This window comes from Zerene cesonia, chromosome 3 (genome assembly GCF_012273895.1).
Source record: "Zerene cesonia ecotype Mississippi chromosome 3, Zerene_cesonia_1.1, whole genome shotgun sequence".
Taxonomy (NCBI): Eukaryota; Metazoa; Arthropoda; class Insecta; order Lepidoptera; family Pieridae; genus Zerene; species Zerene cesonia.
In genome coordinates this window covers 6,234,796-6,253,504 of record NC_052104.1, presented here as the reverse complement: position 1 = coordinate 6,253,504, position 18,709 = coordinate 6,234,796, and the positions used below count along the sequence as shown (strand labels likewise).

General features: G+C 31.6%; 1 protein-coding gene across 1 annotated transcript; it reads right to left on the bottom strand.

Annotated features, from left to right (window-relative positions):
- Positions 1 to 4,439: 4,439 nt before the first annotated feature.
- Positions 4,440 to 5,899, bottom strand: LOC119839300 (segmentation protein fushi tarazu-like). The gene is made up of 2 exons (XM_038365544.1): positions 4,978 to 5,899; positions 4,440 to 4,858 (listed from the first exon to the last, which is right to left on the bottom strand). Exons 1-2 carry the CDS (start codon positions 5,897 to 5,899, stop codon positions 4,440 to 4,442), a joined length of 1,341 nt encoding a protein of 446 aa, XP_038221472.1.
- Positions 5,900 to 18,709: the final 12,810 nt, after the last annotated feature.

The following is an 18,709-nucleotide window of genomic DNA, read 5'->3' as shown; positions in this document are numbered from 1 at the left end:
AGACTCATAAAGATACAATTTCATCAAACTTTTGCCAATCTTTAGTCATGTGAATTATACTGAACTAGCTGCGCCCCGCGGTTTCACGCGCGTAAGTCCGTATCCCGTAGGAATAACGGGATACGGACTTACGCGCGTGAAACTGAGAAAAAAGTAGTCTATATGTTATTACAGTTGTCCAGCTGTCTACGTACCAAATTTCATTGAAATCGATTCAGTAGTTTTTGCGTGAAAGAGCAACAAACACACACACATCGTTACAAACTTTCGCATTTATAATATTAGTAGGATAGGGTGTTGTGCTGTTGTGCACCCAGCATCCGCACTTAATTGCACAGTTCTTTAATTATATATTAATACATTACGATACGTTTGAACGTTTATCAATAAGCTCTTACGTATTCATACATCAAATAAAACGAGAGATAATTTCATATAATTAAAACATTCTCAACCGTTCGGATTCCACCTTATCATAATGAGAGTAGAATTTATGGGTACGATAAGTCATCTCTTTGATCGGACATAACATCAAAGTATGGCATCTGTTGCATCTTGCATGTGGTAACGACGCGGCCGATTACAATATTTTTAAATTACATTCTTTCATAATATGTCTAAATATAAACAACCAAATGCAACCTAGTTGTCGTATGAAATTTAATAGCACTAAATACCTAAAATTTTACGGCTCTTATGGCTTCTAATAATAATTAAATAATACTCAATTTCGTTTTTTTCTTTACGCAGCTTAGTATTGAAGAGCAGATGCATTGTAGAACACGGTAAGAATATAATTTTATTAAAGCAGTTACAATTTGATCATTCAGGTATTCTTTAACGATGTCATATCAACATTTATTGTACCTTGTAGTTTCATCCAAGGAACATTAAATAGAATTAGTAGGCAATAAAATATTATATGGACATTGTCAGTGGCAATGATTCATTCGAAAAAAATCCTCATGCATATACCTTTTTAATAAGTACTGAATGCTATATTCAAATGTCGATTAAAAGATTCTTTGGATACAAATTTAATAAAGGTGCCCTCGGCGTTAGGATTAATTAGAGCTGCCATTCAAACGAGTTGAATTCAAAGTATTGTGTTCGGAAAAAAATAATTTTGTTTTAATTATTTCAAACTACATAACTTCTTATACGTTACTGCATTATAGATAAGAATCGTAGTATCGTTATACTTTATTACTCAACTGCGGCAATGCTGATGATGCTTTTAAAATTGCAAATATTTTTATCTTTGTTTTGTAGAGAGAGAAATAAACTTATCAAAAGAATCTTTAGCTTTGTAATTTTTTTTCATATTTTATCATACATTATTATACATACAAATATTTTAATAACAAAAATCCAATAAATAGAATCACTAGTAATGGTTTGACTGAGATCTAAAAATCTAACATTAATGCAGATCAATTCTAGGTTATTCTAGATATTATAGGCATTCTAATGTTAAATCGTAAGACTGTACAACGAATTAAAAAAATCTGATATTTACTCATTCAATTCAAAAATAAAAGATAAATATTGCAACGCATATATGACGTTGCAGTTCATTGCATTAATACTCTTAAACTCCATACTCGGACCAATAGAAACAATCTGTTTATTTATGATGTATTTTTACTTCTCTTACATGCTATACCTGCGCCTAAAAAACATATGTAAGTTATGCAAATATTATAAATAAATGCAACTTTTTGTACCCACCACGTTTTATATACGTCTTAATTTTTTTACCATATATATACACATGGGAACAAGGTTGGTACCATTTTCCACCATTCCTACAATTTTGTTAATCTATTTTGTATATCTAATCATTGAGCGTATCTCAGAACTTCAAAATTGAAGTAATAAAAAAGATACTACATTGAATACATAACATATGAAAAGATTTACAAAATTAGAATTAAACAAATAATAATTAATACAGAAACTTTCAAATATGAACTCGCCAAAATGGTTTAAACTATGAACAAACAAAGTAACGGTATTATTTGAAACACTAAGATAACCTGTCTGGTTAGGCTAATAAAAACAACGTATATAAAAACACTTAATGTTTAAACGTACATAATTTAATAAAGTATCGAATTACTTAAAAATTTAAACGTGAAAACAAATAAAAAAAAACACAAATATATGTACTTACAACGTATACTCGTTATGTTTAAATCGTAATCACTGTCTAGTAAATATACGTAATATATTTTTATTCTAAATATTTAGCAGCGTCTGTTTCCTAAGTTCTATTTGTTTTTCTTTTATTTTTAAAATAAATAAAACACAGCCTAAACAGAAGCAGCCATCTTTCTAAAATGTCGGAAGCACATGCGCATTTCAACTCTCCCCAGTATTTGGGGATGGCGTATCTCTGTCCCATGTTAACTTTAGCAAAGGTAATTTGTCTGTCCCTTTCAGCGACGTCTATTGTTATTTGGCATCATTGCCAAGGGTGGTCTACCAAGGGCCTGGCTTAGCGTAGTGAAGTTAGTAGCAAAACTCTTTGAAGGACAAAATATAATGGTATTGTTATTATTAAATGTTGTATAATGTTAAAAATTCATGAATGTTACATTAACGTTATCTTCTACCAAAATTTACGATATTTGAATGATAAAAAATGTGTAACACTACAGTTAAACAAAATGATGCACTATCTGATAGGCGACTTACATTATCATATGTGGTCTCTTTCACAATGAATGCAGTAGTTGATACACTATTCGCAAAAACCTCACTTTGTTACTAAAGCTAACCAATTGAAACATAACGAATTACGCTTACTAATTAACATAACACTTTAATAATATTTCCGGAATATTTAACTATCCTTTTAACTTCTATGAAAATAATATTGCAGGTAAAATTTACGAAGCAGTCAAATAATACAATTAAAAATGCTATGAATGCTATGCACACATTGTCTGTACGATATTATAAATAACATGATAGATATCTAGCTAGCTATGTTTTTCATTGTGTGTGTATACTTGTACAATTTTTTTTTTAACCTACCAGAGTTAATAACATTGTGTACTATACACAATGTTATTAACTCTGGTAGCACAAAACCATTAAAAGGATTACGAAGCAAAATCCCACTTCCAGTGATGACGGGCAAAGCCGATAAGTAGTCAAAACACGTCAAAATTATTGAAAACATTTGCACATTTACCGACAGTCCCCAGAGAGTACTTTGGTCCCAGTATTTAAAGTTAAGCCCCTTGAATGTATGCGGCGTGAAAGGGTTTAAATATTTACAGTTAAGGCAATTAGAACATTGTTTAGAGATCTTCTGAATCAACGCTTTTGAGAAACATTTTGTATAATTTGAAGAACTGTTTTTGTAAAATTATATTACGTTCTTCAAGTTTTTGATAAATTCTAAAATAATAGATTTTATCTTCTTTTTATCCCGTAGTATTATTAGGTTTAAATGGATCGGTGATATGGGTGAATATAATAATGATAATATAATAATATAATTATGATGACATGGATTGGAAATAATAAAATTGTTAGAATCACAACTCCTCTTTTATTGTAGCGACCATGATAATTGACTAGAGAAGTATACACATAATTAGTTATATATAATCAGCCTTAATTATTGTACATTGTTAGTTAAATATCTAAAACTATAGGAACTATGTGTTTGTCATAATTGTAGTAAATTTAATTATATTATTTACACTTAATAACTATAATCTAGTTACATGTATATAATTTGTTACATGTTATAATCAAAATAATTGTCTATATAATATTAGTATATTATAAAGAAGAAGAGTTTTTTGGACGCACTAATCTCAGGAACTACTGGTCCGATTTGAAAAATTCTTTCACTGTTTGATAGCTCATTTATTGAGGAAGGCTATAGGCTTTATAATTCTATGGATATAATAAGACCACGGGCGAAGCCGGGGCGGACCGCTACTACAATATAAAATTAACGATGCATTTGGTATATATTACAATCTTAGCCACATTTTTATTATTATGTAAAAATAACGTAATAACTTGTAAGTATTAATGTTACAGTTTATGTGGTTTTGCTCTTCTTATATTTTTTCATTGTAAAAAAAGTGTTTTGTACAAAGTTCACTCTAGATTGTAAAAGGTACTAAATGACAACAATTTCCTTTGAACTACTAAAAATAATTGAATATAGAATGTCAAAAAAACGCAATGTTAGTAAGTACTGATTAAAAATTTCAACTACTACGTAAATTGTTATAAAACAAAATTACCCCTATTTTAGAAGGTATGTATGTAACTATAGTTATTTACAACCATAAAAGTACACTTAGATATGTATAAAATATGTTGGATCTGTACAATATACTATATTTATTTTCAAATGACTCTATGATTAAATATACTCTACTTATAATATGGACTATGCGTATGCGTCACATTTTAGGACCTCCGTACGGAGGCATTAAACTGTTTGGGGGTAAATTACCTACTGGGTGATTTAACGGGGACGCATGACCATGACCCATGTGATTGTAATTCGGAAATTCTGGATGACTTGGCATTTGCCTATTATCCATAAATTCAGGCATATTAACTAACTTGGTTGCACCGACGTCATCTAAACCGTATGGATCGGGTGAATTTGTTAACTTCCCATCTTTCTTGGCTTTCATCCTACGATTTTGGAACCATATTTTGATTTGACGCTCCGTGAGCCCTAATGCGTGGGATACTTCTATTCTTCGTCGCCTCGAAAGGTACTTGTTAAAATGGAATTCTTTTTCTAGTTCGAGTGTCTGAAATCTTGTGTATGTCTGCCTTGTTCTTTTCGATCCCTCCTTCTTGTCGTCACCTGAAATACAATAATTAATTATGTAAGTAATCTGTTATAATAATTTAAAGGTTTATAGAAAATACGATATACAATTAAATATGTTTATAAATGTATACAATATATGGTGCAATACGTACTGCCAATACTCTTCATCCATGGATAATATCCTTGCGCTTCGGGTGCAGTCGCCATCTTGTTGTCTGCATAATCCTCATTGTCTCCGCCTGCTTCGACCCTCGTCACGTTCTGACAGTTCTCTATGGTACTTGCCGATGTCTTTCCGCCTTCGCAGTCTACAGTCGGCCTTCCCACTTCTTTGCTCCTGATTTTAGAATCATCGACACTGTTTTTGTATTCACCATGAAATTGCGGCAAATTGCGGTCCGTTTCAATTTTCACATCATTATTTTTTTCCCACTTCTCTAAATCAGTTGCATGATACATCATTTTTTGTATTGTTTCTTGAGTATACGTGTCGTTGAATTTATTGAAATATGGGTGCGATTTTGTTGCATTCGGGTTAGTTAGGAGCGCTCTTAGGTTTGGGGAATCGTCATCTTCCGAAGATTTGATAGCACTCGAAGCACTGCGCGGTGATCCATAGCTTGTATCAGGTATACTGCATTGACTAGGAGAATTAACCGGTCTTATACTATCTCCTCGTGCTTCCAAATATGCATTATTTGTCAAATTGCCATTACTATGTTGATATTCGTAGTTTTCGTACTGTTGAGAATAGTAACTCATTTCCCTCCACTTATTTATCATTTCCATATTCGCGTGACTATCTCGATTCGTGTAGTTCATTGAATAATTTTGCCAATTAATAGGTTCAGACTTTACAATACAGTTCTGGTTGTTGGCTTCGTATAACTTATTACTTGCATTTTGTGCACTATACTCACTGTTTTGATGAAAATTATGTGGATAGTTATAGAAGTTAGGTGCAACTGGATACTGGTGGCCATACCCGTATGAATGTTTAGCACTTTGAGAGTTCACTTCACCCGCACTGTTCCACATATCATTTGCACGATTAGTTGTTGCTGCTGATGACATTTTAGCACTACGAAAATATTTAAGTCATTAACACTTAATAATTTCACTTTGGCAACTGGACTGTGTAGGTGCACTGCCTTCTAGGTTGTCTGCGAAACGAATGCAGCAAAAGTGCGACCCTAACAACTGTAATACTTTTATGTGACCTAAAAAAAGTTTGGGGTACTACAACAATAGCGTCACCATTGTCCCTCTGCAAAGTTGTAAAACCAGATTGTGCGTCCCTTTCATTTCTTATCTAATACGCGTTGTGCATTGAGCAAGAGGGAGATGGCAATATGAAGAATATTAGGGGAATACATTTCGCAAATTTCTATAAATGTTTATAAAGCCAATATTTCCAATACTTTATGCTTGTGTGCGTGTATTGACACAGGGAAATCATTGATTGCGATTTGTTAGTATGCGTGTGAGAGGGTGTATAGATTGATTTTATTCTATTATTGGTTTAGTGTAAAGCCGCGTATGTGTGTCACTGTGCTGCTGTGACGATTGCATTATACAGGGTGTTTGATCTATGACTTTATATCAATGTTTAATAAAAGATTAATAAAATAAAAGCATCTTGACCATATAAAATATTGTTTGTGTGAAAGGAAATCAATGTGGAAAATTTATTATATATCTCGTTTATATAAATGAGACCCGGTGATATATATAACGCCATCACTTCACAGCTTTTTTTTTGTAAATACCAGAGTACTAATACGTGTTAAACGAAATTTAAAATATCCTAACCTACTTATATTATAAATGTGAAAGTTTGTGAGGATGGATGTATGTATATGTGTAGATTTGTTACGCTTTCACGCAAAAACTAACCGATTGCAATGAATTTGGTACGTTGATAGCTGGACAGCTGGATTAACAGAAAGGCAACTTTTTATCTCGATATGTATACGGAATTACGCGGGTGTAACCGCGTATTCCATAAATGGCCAGCAAATTACTTATTGCATCTTACAGCTTATTTAGTTTGGTCATTGTTTACTAATTTATAATAATATTGTTTAAAAAATATGTAAGCAAAAAAAAGCCATCTTAGCGATAATGCCGCCTATTTTGAATTGATGCAAATAAAGAGTTATCTATCTATATATCTAACCAAAAAAGCTGCAACACTCTGTTAAATTAATAAATGAAAATCCCTACTATTTTATAAAGAAAGTAGCTCTGTCTGTCTTTCTATCAGTCTGCCTGCCTGTCTGACTCTTCTTCACGTCTAAACCACTGAACCGATTTGGATGAAGTTTGGTATAAAATAGTTGTCATTTATACTACGTGTGTTGAAGTTACGAACGAAAAGCTAGTAATTTGATAAAATGAAATACTGTGTCAATAAGGGTAGAGTTTCATATTTTTATGCATATCTGTTATTTCAATTACGTAGTAGGTAATATTTTCATAAATCTTCTCTACTGTTTATTTTAACACATACTCAATTCGGCCCATACTTATTACTTCACACATAGACTTATTCATTTTGGAACACTCTGTATACCTCAGCACATAACTCATGTCCAACAGTTCAATCGGGGGCCGCGACAATAGCGCAGTATGCGCTGCGCGTGCGATGCAGACTGCATCCAGAATGTAATTAATTATCGCCTTTAATAAATATGTCTTGTGTAGCTTTACTTATTTTACCAAATACAAGCGATTTATTTTGTATGTGGTTCGCTTCTAATAAATTATTTTAAAAACATAGATATAACGAAGTTAAAATGAATGATTCTGAATAAAATAAATAAATAAAAACTTCCGTACATCATTATAAACACAATGTTACACGAAGATTTTAGAACCATAACAATCCGAATTCTTTTTTTGTCTTGTTTTATAATCACGAATATCTTCATATTCTTAAACAACGTTGCTTCATGGTTGTATTATTTTAAACTCAAAATTTTATTAATGCGAGGTACATACTGGCGTTCCCATTAAGTACTATTTGTACCTGTTCCTTTTTATTGGTATAATAATATTTATTTTTAACTAATTGAAAATGAATAATTTCATACTCTTAATTTACTGCATCATATCTTTACTAGGAATCAAATCATCAATCGATGAAAATTATTAACATTCTAATTTAAGGGGATCATATGAACTAGAATGACGCACGCACACATTTATACAGTAACGAATCAACGATCTCGAACGGTTCTGTCGATACACATAGATGCTCGCACACATACGTTCAAATTATCGCTCAGAAATAAGCCCGATATTTACCGAAAATTCATCTTTCTTCTCAATTCTACTATAAAAATTAATCACTATTAATATACTATGTTGCTTGAAGAATAATTTGGCAAAAAATTTCGTATCATTGTGTGTTTATCAGACTCTAAAATTAGCATACACCCTGAAGCATATTATACCTTTTTTCAGCTATTTTTTATATAAGTGGAAGAAGAACACTTTAAGAAATTATAAAATACATTTTTGGTCATGTTCCCAGTATTTTTTATTTATACTATTAAACTTTTATTTTTAAACGCCTTTATGTTTTTAAGAAAATCTATGTATAAACAAAATCTTATTTTTACTTCAAATTAACCTATTCATACGACAAATTTTAGTTTTCTTTCTTCAAATTGCGAAGGTAGTTGTAAAAACATGTGTATATAAAGTTTAATTGTAACTTTATCTATTTTAAACATATTTTTATCGATACTGAAAAATATACACACGTATACAGCCATATGCCTATATAAAATTTCATTATTTGAACTCTTCGTATGAACAAAATTCGCCTTCTCATACTACGTGTGCACAATTGAACGTCCAATACCGCGACATATGCATTCTTAGTTACACCTCCCGTCACATCTGTTGTACGCACACCCACCGACACCCATTGTGTACGTACATAAATCACGTACATACTTTGAATTTACTAATGATATATTCATTAATGCTATAAATGCTAGTGGTCTAATTGTGACGTTTATTTTTGTTTAAATGTTCGTATGAATTAATGATTGGATCAATTTTGTGATATTGGATGTAACTTGGTCAAATTTAGGGTAGCAATAATGTAATATCATTATATTTTGATAAAAATTCACATTCACAAAATTGTATAGCTATGAAGTAAATGAAATTAAAACTTGCAAAAACTACATAAAGGCTTTATGACCAAGATATACCAATGTTAATTATATAAAATACCATCTGCGCCTCGCGATTTTACCTGCGTAAGCCCATATCCCGTAGTAACATCAGGATAAAAAGTTGCCTATGTGTTATTCCTGTGTCCAGCTATCTTCATTCCAAATTTCATTGCGATTGGTTTAATAGTTTTTACGTAAAAGAGTAACGAATATACACATTCACAAACATCCATCCACAAAAAATTCACATTTATAATATTAGGAGGATATTCTATTATTTGTCAAACAACGATTACTTTAGAACGTTAAGACGTTTCATTAGAACATATCAGATCATTAATAACAGTAATATAATAATAATAAATGAAATTACACAAAACTATTAATCCTACTAACCCTATCTTAAAATAAAACATTCAATATTTAACCTCTAATCGATTAATAAATAATAAATGTTATGAACCAAACAAAAATAAAATCATATTGTTGAATTAAACAAATTGAAATGGCTGTTCAAGTTGATATGGTTCTAAAATGACCAAAACGCGTGCAAAGCTTTTATTTCAATTTCACACCAGATTTCTGAATCAATTCTATAGAAAATATTAATAGATCAAAAAAGATTATAACAGATACAAATTTTCAATCAATTTTAATCTTTATTGCAAAAGTGGATGTGTTATAATCCCGTGTATTAAGCCGTTAATAGTATATTCGTTCGGAAGCTTACAGCATTTCAAAAATGAATTTGTTAGCTCTTATGCAATAGAAAATAAAACTGCTTTTGGTGGCTTCTACCTTCGTGCTATGGCACTGACAATATGCAACCATTAATCTTGCGAAATCAATCGATGGCTTTTTCAGAATATTGTATTCGGTTTTGCCACGAACCTTTCCCGATATTTACTTTAGATTTTTTCTCAATCTAGTATTTGCTTAAAAAAATTGACATCTGTCGCGGTATTTTTGAGCACAAAGAGCACGGTTCTGGGGATTTTGTAATAATACCAAGTGAAATATGTACCTAGTTTTTTAAGTAGCATATTTTTATTACACTTCAAATATTCCGATAGTTGAAAACAGAAGGCGGCGCGTTTAACTATCCAAACAGTGTTATCAGTTTTTATTGCTGTTATAAAACAAAAGCCTTTCTAGCTAAAGCTGAGATAACCTATTGATAATTTGCCGCCAACCAATTTTTTACCTGCGCGTGTTTGCAAATTTTATGTGAGTATTATTGCACTGAATACCTATACCGAATTGTTAATAAGATTTAGTAATATATTAACTTGTACGTAATAATATTAAATAATATATAATAATTTTGTATTATGCACTTTGATTAAAAGCAGGATATTATGTTTTTTATGAAATGCCGCTTTTCTCTTTTTAGAGTAATTATTTAAAATTTTATCAATCGTTCACTAAATAACTCGACATCTTGAAATGGTTTTTGGTTAAGAATATTTTTTAAGATGTATACAGCATTTTAAAAACCTTTTAGTGGCAAAGTTATAGCTAGTTATTAAGTTTGTTTATTTGTTTGCTTTAATATAGAATCATAAACATGGAGCACGGCAGGGATATACAAACTTCTGAATTCGCATCGCAAGTCATCGTTTCGCATTCGTTCGAATTCACAATGTCCAAAAGGCGATTAATTTTAATCGTATCGATAATTGTAATCGGAATAAAAACTATCCTTTCACCCAAGTCAACTCACACCCTGTATGTATACCAAATTTCGTTGTTTAAGCGTGATTGACGGACAAACATCCAAACAAACAAACTTTAACATTTATAATATTAATGATTTAATTACGACAGACATTGGAAGAAAACTGTCTAGAGTCTAGACCTTGCTATTAGTTTTATTTGTTGTAGTGAATAAAGAATCATAAAAGACTTTTTTAAAGTTCTGTGTCCACCGACGCGTGTCTATTTTTAAATACCATGCAAAGAAGTCAATCAACAATTATTGCTCCTATTATTATTCACAAAGAACGTAGAAACTAAAAAAGCCAGTCTTATCTTTTTCTGTAAACAGAGATGTTTCGCTTCTTAAAACACCGCCATTGTTTATTTTCTGTATGTCCCATTGTATAAAACAGTGTTGATTTTTTAAGCTTTTAAGTAATAATTTGAGGACAATAATATTCCCTGTTGTTTGCTAAAATGACAATTGCAAATAAGATTTCGGCAAAGGCAAAGAGACTTCACTTTGATGCCATTATTTTTGCAATGATCCGTTACTTGTTTTTTACAATTTACTGTTTCCCGTTTTGCTACAAATATCGCATACTAGCTGCACCTCGCGGTTTCACCCGCGAAAGCTGCCTATGTACCAACGCCCAGCTGTCTACGTACCAAATTTCATTGCAATGGGTTCAGTAGTTTTTGCGTGAAAGAACAACAAACACACGCACATCCTTACAAACTTTCACATTTATAATATTAATATTAAATATGATATGATTATTGTTGTAAAGAAAATAACGTTAGAATTTCGATCGATATTTTTAATATTATTAGGTGACCTGCCCATGACAGTACATTATATACCTAATTTTTTTTGGAAATTTTCGGTCGATTAGGAATATTGTGGAAAGAAAGAAAATATAATGAGATAATCTGAGCCAGGGAAATAATGCTAAAAGAAATGCTAAAAACTACTATGAAATGTTTGGGAACGAGTTTGAAAATAGTACTTTTTGTACAAGAAATTACTTATCATAATTTTGTAACATGTACCGATATGGTCGACAATGTTCCATACAAATTTACACGGTTGAAATTCGTTCAGTTAATAAAATATTGTACTCAAAACAATGCCTATAATAGTAAGAGAAAGTTGTAGCAAATTTCGTTTTTAATTGTGATAAGAACCGTAAACAATTTTCGTTTATAGTAGCTTGGTAGTGAGAAAATTACCAGATATTAGGTAAGTTGATATAACAAAAATGCCATTATAATGTTAGAACCGAATTCATAAGAATACACATTATGTAATAAATATTGTAGACAATCACTTGTCTCTGGCGAATAAACTCTTTGCTACTTATTAGTTTCATAGTAGGCAAATTATATTATAATAATACTAGCTGACCCGGCAAACGCTGTTCTGCCTTACTCTTATCATTTAGGTCTATAAAAAATAGACGTTGGCCGATTCTCGCCCCTACACGACATAAAATTTCGGAGGAGTATGGTAACTTACACCTTTATACGAGAATCAAATAAATACAGAGATAAGAAATTATATTTAAAGCGCTACTCCGACTTACTGGATATAATTACAACTAAGCTAAGCCCGCATTCGCTTCTGTATAATAGTTCAATTATAATTTAATGTCAGTGTTTTGTCATCAATTATAATTATTATTTTACATACATTGGTATTTAAAATATGAACCCAGCGTCTGACGTCCTTACCTACTAATTATTACCTACAAGCAGTTAACGTAAGACACTTATAATCGATACTCAACTGCACCATATGAATAAAAAAATATGAATATTGTGTATAAATACTTTAAACGAATACAAATATTTAAATCTATGTTACACGTGTGATTATTTTAAAGTAGCCCCGTGATTTAGCCCATCGTTGTGATTGTATGAAGAACTAGCTGGGCCCCGTGGTTTCACCCGCGTATGTCCGTATCCCGTAGGAATATCGGGATAACAAATTGCCTATATGTTATTCCAGTTGTCCAGCTGTCTACGTACTAAATTTCATTGCAATCGGTTCAGTAGTTTTTGCGTGAAAGAGCAGCAAACACACACACTTCCTTACAAACTTTCGCATTTATAATATTAGTAGGATAGTAGGATTAAATGCTATATGTACGAAGCTATATGTATTTTTCTCTTAGAACGTGTCCATCCCACTCAGAAAGGTCTAATAAAGCTCGATTTTGGTAAACACCGCCGGTCAACTGTGCACATAATCTCACGCTGCCGCATTATAATGTTTTAATAAAGACACGCGCACACTGAAATAATAAATCGTTGAGTCTATTGGATATATAATTTGGATCGAAGCCGATAATATGATACGTTATTTAATTATTGTTGAAAGTATTCATTTGAAATAAAAAACCCGAATGTGTGTACCCGAATGTAGGTACAATACTGTAATAATTATAATTAAGAAGTTTGAGGAGAATAAAATCGATCAACAACATAAACAATTGGCCAATTGCATGTTGTAAATGTTGGCGTGGCGTTTTGAAATCAGTTAATCGACGACCAGATTTCCACATATGCTTTATTTCGTACTTGAATTTAAAATAATAAACTCTAGCAACGAATAGGTAGATCATCCGTGGTGCACCGATTTATAAGTATTTATTCATCATCTTTTGTTTAACACAAATACTCAAAACTAAACCGCATTTTTCTGACTTCAAAATTTGCAAGAAAATCTATATGATATATATTTTTTGTTACAATTTGAATCCCCTGTAAAAATTTATTTTTATTTTTACGCATTATTACAACCTAGACAGTGCGTGAGCATTCTCATTTTACAATAGTCAATTTCGACTCCAAAGTATACATATTTCTTACAACAAGATACATATCTTGTCATCAGAAGAATCAGAATTGAAGAAATCATGTACAATACTTAACTTGTATAGGCAAAAGAGATCAATATACAGTATTACTGTACAATCAATTTTGAGTAAAGTTATCACAGTGAGCGTTCACCTTTACGAGCCCCTTACTTGCACAATCATTAATCAGAACTTCGATCCTCGACTTCTTACAAAAGGGCATGCTCGGAATCGCGTACAATCCATTAGAATAACAATTATTACTTTTCACTTAATCATACTGTTTACGCCCAGTATGCATCAAATTTTATTATTATTGCGTTAATTAAAAAAATATCTGTAATTTTTAAGAATAGAAACTATTACCAAATATGAGAGCAGCCGACTGTATTAACCTAACCAAAAAGTATACTGTACGGTACTGTCTCATACGCTAGAAATGCTTAAAAGTAAGCTTAAACTAAAAAGAAATATCTTAATATGAAATTAATCTTATCGTTCTGCATAAGAATTACACTTAAACTATAGTAACATGTCAGGATAGTTAATTATGGCACCAGAATTAAACCAGTAATATCATTTCGACATTGAAAGTACAGACTGACAGAATTCAATGCTAACCAAAATTAAAACTAAATGATATAATATACGCAGTAAGTATTTATAGAGTTCCTCCCCATAGTCTAAACGTATCCAGTCTATTCTTATCCTGTCTACGCGTATTTTGCAATCTCAAATATTGTTCTAAATACCAAAATACTTAAATGATACAGTTAGACAATTCACGACTACTAAATCACATTTGCTGTAGAACGAAGACGGGGTGCGTGATTCTAAACAAAACACGACGGACTCGCTCGCTCCAAGAAAAACATGGGCCGACTGATTTACGAGACAATATTATTTAAGAAATGTAGCCGAGAATAAAATTAATCTCGAAAATATAAAATTAACACACATTCGCATACTTAACATCGCATAAATCAGTGAATAGATTGTGGAAATGCGTGGATAGAAGTGGCTTCATATCGTCTATTTATTTAGGCGTAAGGCATGAAGTATTTGCGGTGTTTAGTTCCAAATAACACGGAAGTTTTAAGATATCATAGCTTCACAATATTATATATGTTTTATATATAAATGTAATTTACTAATAAAACTAAACGGAACAAAACTTTAAAAAAATATAAAAAAATTGCATCTTTAAGGCTTTTAAACGTAAAATTGTATTACATTTATTCTAGTCTAATATACACAGACTCAGTTTCAGATATGTTTCATATTTCTTTAGCAATTGGCGGACAATGACGAAGACAGATAGTCTTCGATAGAATCGTCCTGTTTTTTCCCAGTGCCTTACAGCCAGCATATCATTGATGTTTCGTGTATTCACAGAAGTGGCGTAGAGTGCAAATAAAAAGTTACATATACAACATTATAAAGTTAAATTATGTAATTCTAAATAATATTTATTTACTTTTTTTAAATATATTGATTCGCTATTCAGTTTTTCATTATTTCATAGAGATAAATACAACATTTCTTTAGTGTTTTATTATGAAATTTGAAATTGTGTATCATATTAACTGCTTCCATAAAAGTATTGGTAAGTATGTTATTATTTCCTCTTTTTATATGAGACTTTAATTTTTGGCAGGATTTTAAATATATATAATGAAAAAAAATTGATTAATCTAAATTATAAAATGAAATTTACATAACTGTCTAATGCTTTAAATATTTTTGTGCAACGTGAGCATACAATACGTTAAAAAAAAATGTTTATATCATTGTTTTATATTGGTGTACTCCATACATTTTCCTATTCAAGATGTAAGGGGGATGCAGAAACCTTGACGGGCCTATGAAAATGATATCACAACCGACATAGGAATACACTTAATGTTTCTCCATTCGCGATATCTTTATCGGTCATCAATCATGTTTTATGTGGAGACAGTTCCCTCAAATATACTATGTAATTAACGTTTAGTTCTTCATAAATATGTGGCATTTATACGTTTTATGATTGGTTTGGAAAATAAACTTTTTTCAATGCAAAATGTTAAAGGTTTCATGTGAAAATATTAATTATTTTTCCATGGCGTTAGTGTGACTTGGCGTTGGCGGTAGTGTGACTCGCTTTGATACCAAATATTCGGTTCGAAAATTCGGTAGCAAAACGAGTCATAATTAGAAATTAAAAACTTTTTGACGGATTTTAAACGCGATTTATTCATTATATTACTAACCCGACGTTTCGAACACTTTACAGAGAGCGTGGTTACGGGGAGACAGTTGAGTCTCCCCCGTTTTAAGTCCGTTAAAAAGTTTTTAATTTCTAAATGTATAATACTTGCGTAAAACCAGACACAAGAAAATACTGAGTCATAATTATATACAAAAATAATGTATATTGCATTATTGATGATTATGTAAAAGTTTGGACGACACGGGATTCGAACTTGCGTCGTTTGGTTCGAGTTCCGCCTGGTGATAATATTTTATTTTTTATATCTCACTTATTAATTAATTATAAATTCTCCTTTATATATTTTAATGATATAAAGCTTAGAATTATTTTGAAAAACATTTTACATATAAGATCTAAGCCTTTCAGAAAATAAAATTACCAGCACTTTGTAACGTTTTTCAAAACCAACATTTATATAAGAATTAAAGGCAAATTAATCTACGTTATTTAACCGCAAATTCGGAACAGTTAACACCGACTTACCTAGCTATCAGTCGTCAATAACCATCAAAGGCAGAGTGAAGAGTACATTCACAGTACAACGTTGACTAACGACCTGCCAATCAGGCCCTAACTTAATTGGAAATCCGTGTTTGTGAAACCACTCCCCGTTTCCTGAGGCTTTTGTTGCTAAAAATTAAACTTTACAAAGGATTAACTTTGTTTTTAAATGAATTATCGATAGGATAAATGTAGGACAAATGGTACAAAGATTGCGTTGAATGTCAGCTTGGATGCAATATTAAGTACCATATTCCGTTTATGAATTTACTTAATACCTCAGATTATTTAAACGAAATCTATTCACATAGAAATATTAGTTCTTTGAAACCTGCGATAGTAGCTTTTTTATGTTTCAAAAGCTATCTAGGCTAGCTAGCATGACATTTCCATCGTTTTGCATTACATTTAAACGTTTGGCATTAAATTCTAAAAATTAGGAGGATTGAGTTAACTGTATGTAGTATCACGTTCCAGGTCCATGAGGCTATTCTAAATGCTATTATAAATGTGGTATGATCAAAATTTCGTCGATCTTTTCTGGATGATGTAGATGCATTTTCACAACGTGTACGTTTATAAAGAACTACAGTAAATATCTCATTTTAAAAGTTAAGAATTTTAGACAGATTTTAGATGCGATTAAACCCAAAGATTTGAGCATATACAGCAAGCATAGCTGCGCTCTAATGCAACTTTATAAAAGCATAATACTCACACAAAATCAAACACAAAAATATATTACTTATTCATAATACTTATTGCAATAAATATTATTATAACCTCGTACTGACGATCTTTTCTATGAACTTCATAGAAGACTGTACATTTTTAATCAATTCTCACATAAGGCTTTGTTTATAATGTGTTGAAAGTTAAAACGGTGCTAATAGAATTTGTGCACAGCGTCAAGTGTGAAGCAAGTGTGTATGGTAATTTCGGTGACACGAATTGTTTCTGTCAGACTCGAACACTGTTAATGTGTTTTGAAAATCATAATGTAGATACGCCTTATAAGGTAAAACCGCACTTTCGCTAGGTGTACCGTTGCCGTAGCAATTGTTATTTAAAAGTGATCGTGATATTTCCGTTTGGTAGATGAATATTAGGCGTAGAAACCGATATGAAACAAAAAAATTAAATTCTTAATTAGTTAGTTTCATCATTTTGATAATATTTATCAAGCCTTTTTAAAAACAATAGATGTTTCCTTTCCATAACAAGTTAAGGTTTGTTTATCTTTTGATTATCTATTTACATAAGGTAAAAGTTGCAACATAAACTCGAACAATAATGACAAAACGAAATAATAACGATATGATTTGCATTCTTGTTTAATTTGTTTTGTTTTGTAATAAATAACCTCAAAAATTATATTCGTGGTGTAAGACACGCCCCTGTAAGTCTATTTTCTTAAATTAAAAAGAAAATAAAATTTAAAGTCGATCCACAGCCATCTTACGCTTAAACATCGCCTTCCTTGTTTGGGGATATTAAAAAATTGTTCCGTCTAGCGTGTCTAATCTCCCGCAGCCGGTGCGCGCTTATACATATCCGAATGCGGCCACAAACGAAAATATTTGAGCACCCAAATAGCTTAATCTTGTATTTAATTAATGCGCACTATAATTGAAAAGTTGGCTTTAGTTATGCAAAAATTGTTTAAAATATTACAGACCTATTAACTTTTGATGTTCCCTTATGTTCAATTTATGAACACCATTCTCGAATCCACTAGAAAACACACAAATGTTGTCATTACCATCGGGTCAGTTATTTAGGAGGAGGTTTTTATGTCATAGCTGACAACTGAGCTGGTGGTTCGTCTGATGTTAAGGGATCACCACCGCCCATGATTTTACCGCGTATTTGCAAAGGCAGGGCCGCTGCAAATAAGTAGCCCGCTTAAAGGGATAAATCATAAGGAAAGTTTGATGACGGAAATATAGGATGAGAAGAGTGAGAAAAAGGATACGGGCCTCCAGCTCCCCCAGTCACTGAACGAAACACAGTAGCATGTTACTATTTCACACTGAACTTCTGTGGGGATGTGGATTCCCCGGTGCGAGCTAGCCCATTTCGTGCCGAAGCGTGCTCAAATCCCACACTGTACACATGTACCCATAGAAGAAATCTATACTATAATATAACTAGATTCTTGCCCCCGACTACGCCCGTGGAGTCAAAGGAATGAGACATTTAACTGTGGCAAAAAGGTGTCTTTTTTACTCCTAGCCTTCAAAGACAAAGATACATCCAATTGTTTAGTAACGAATCTTTGATGCTTCGTTAAATATTTTACCTAGTCTTGCCATAAATATTGTAATAAAGAAAAAAGAAAATTGTTAACTGCAAATAACATTTAATACTTTTACAG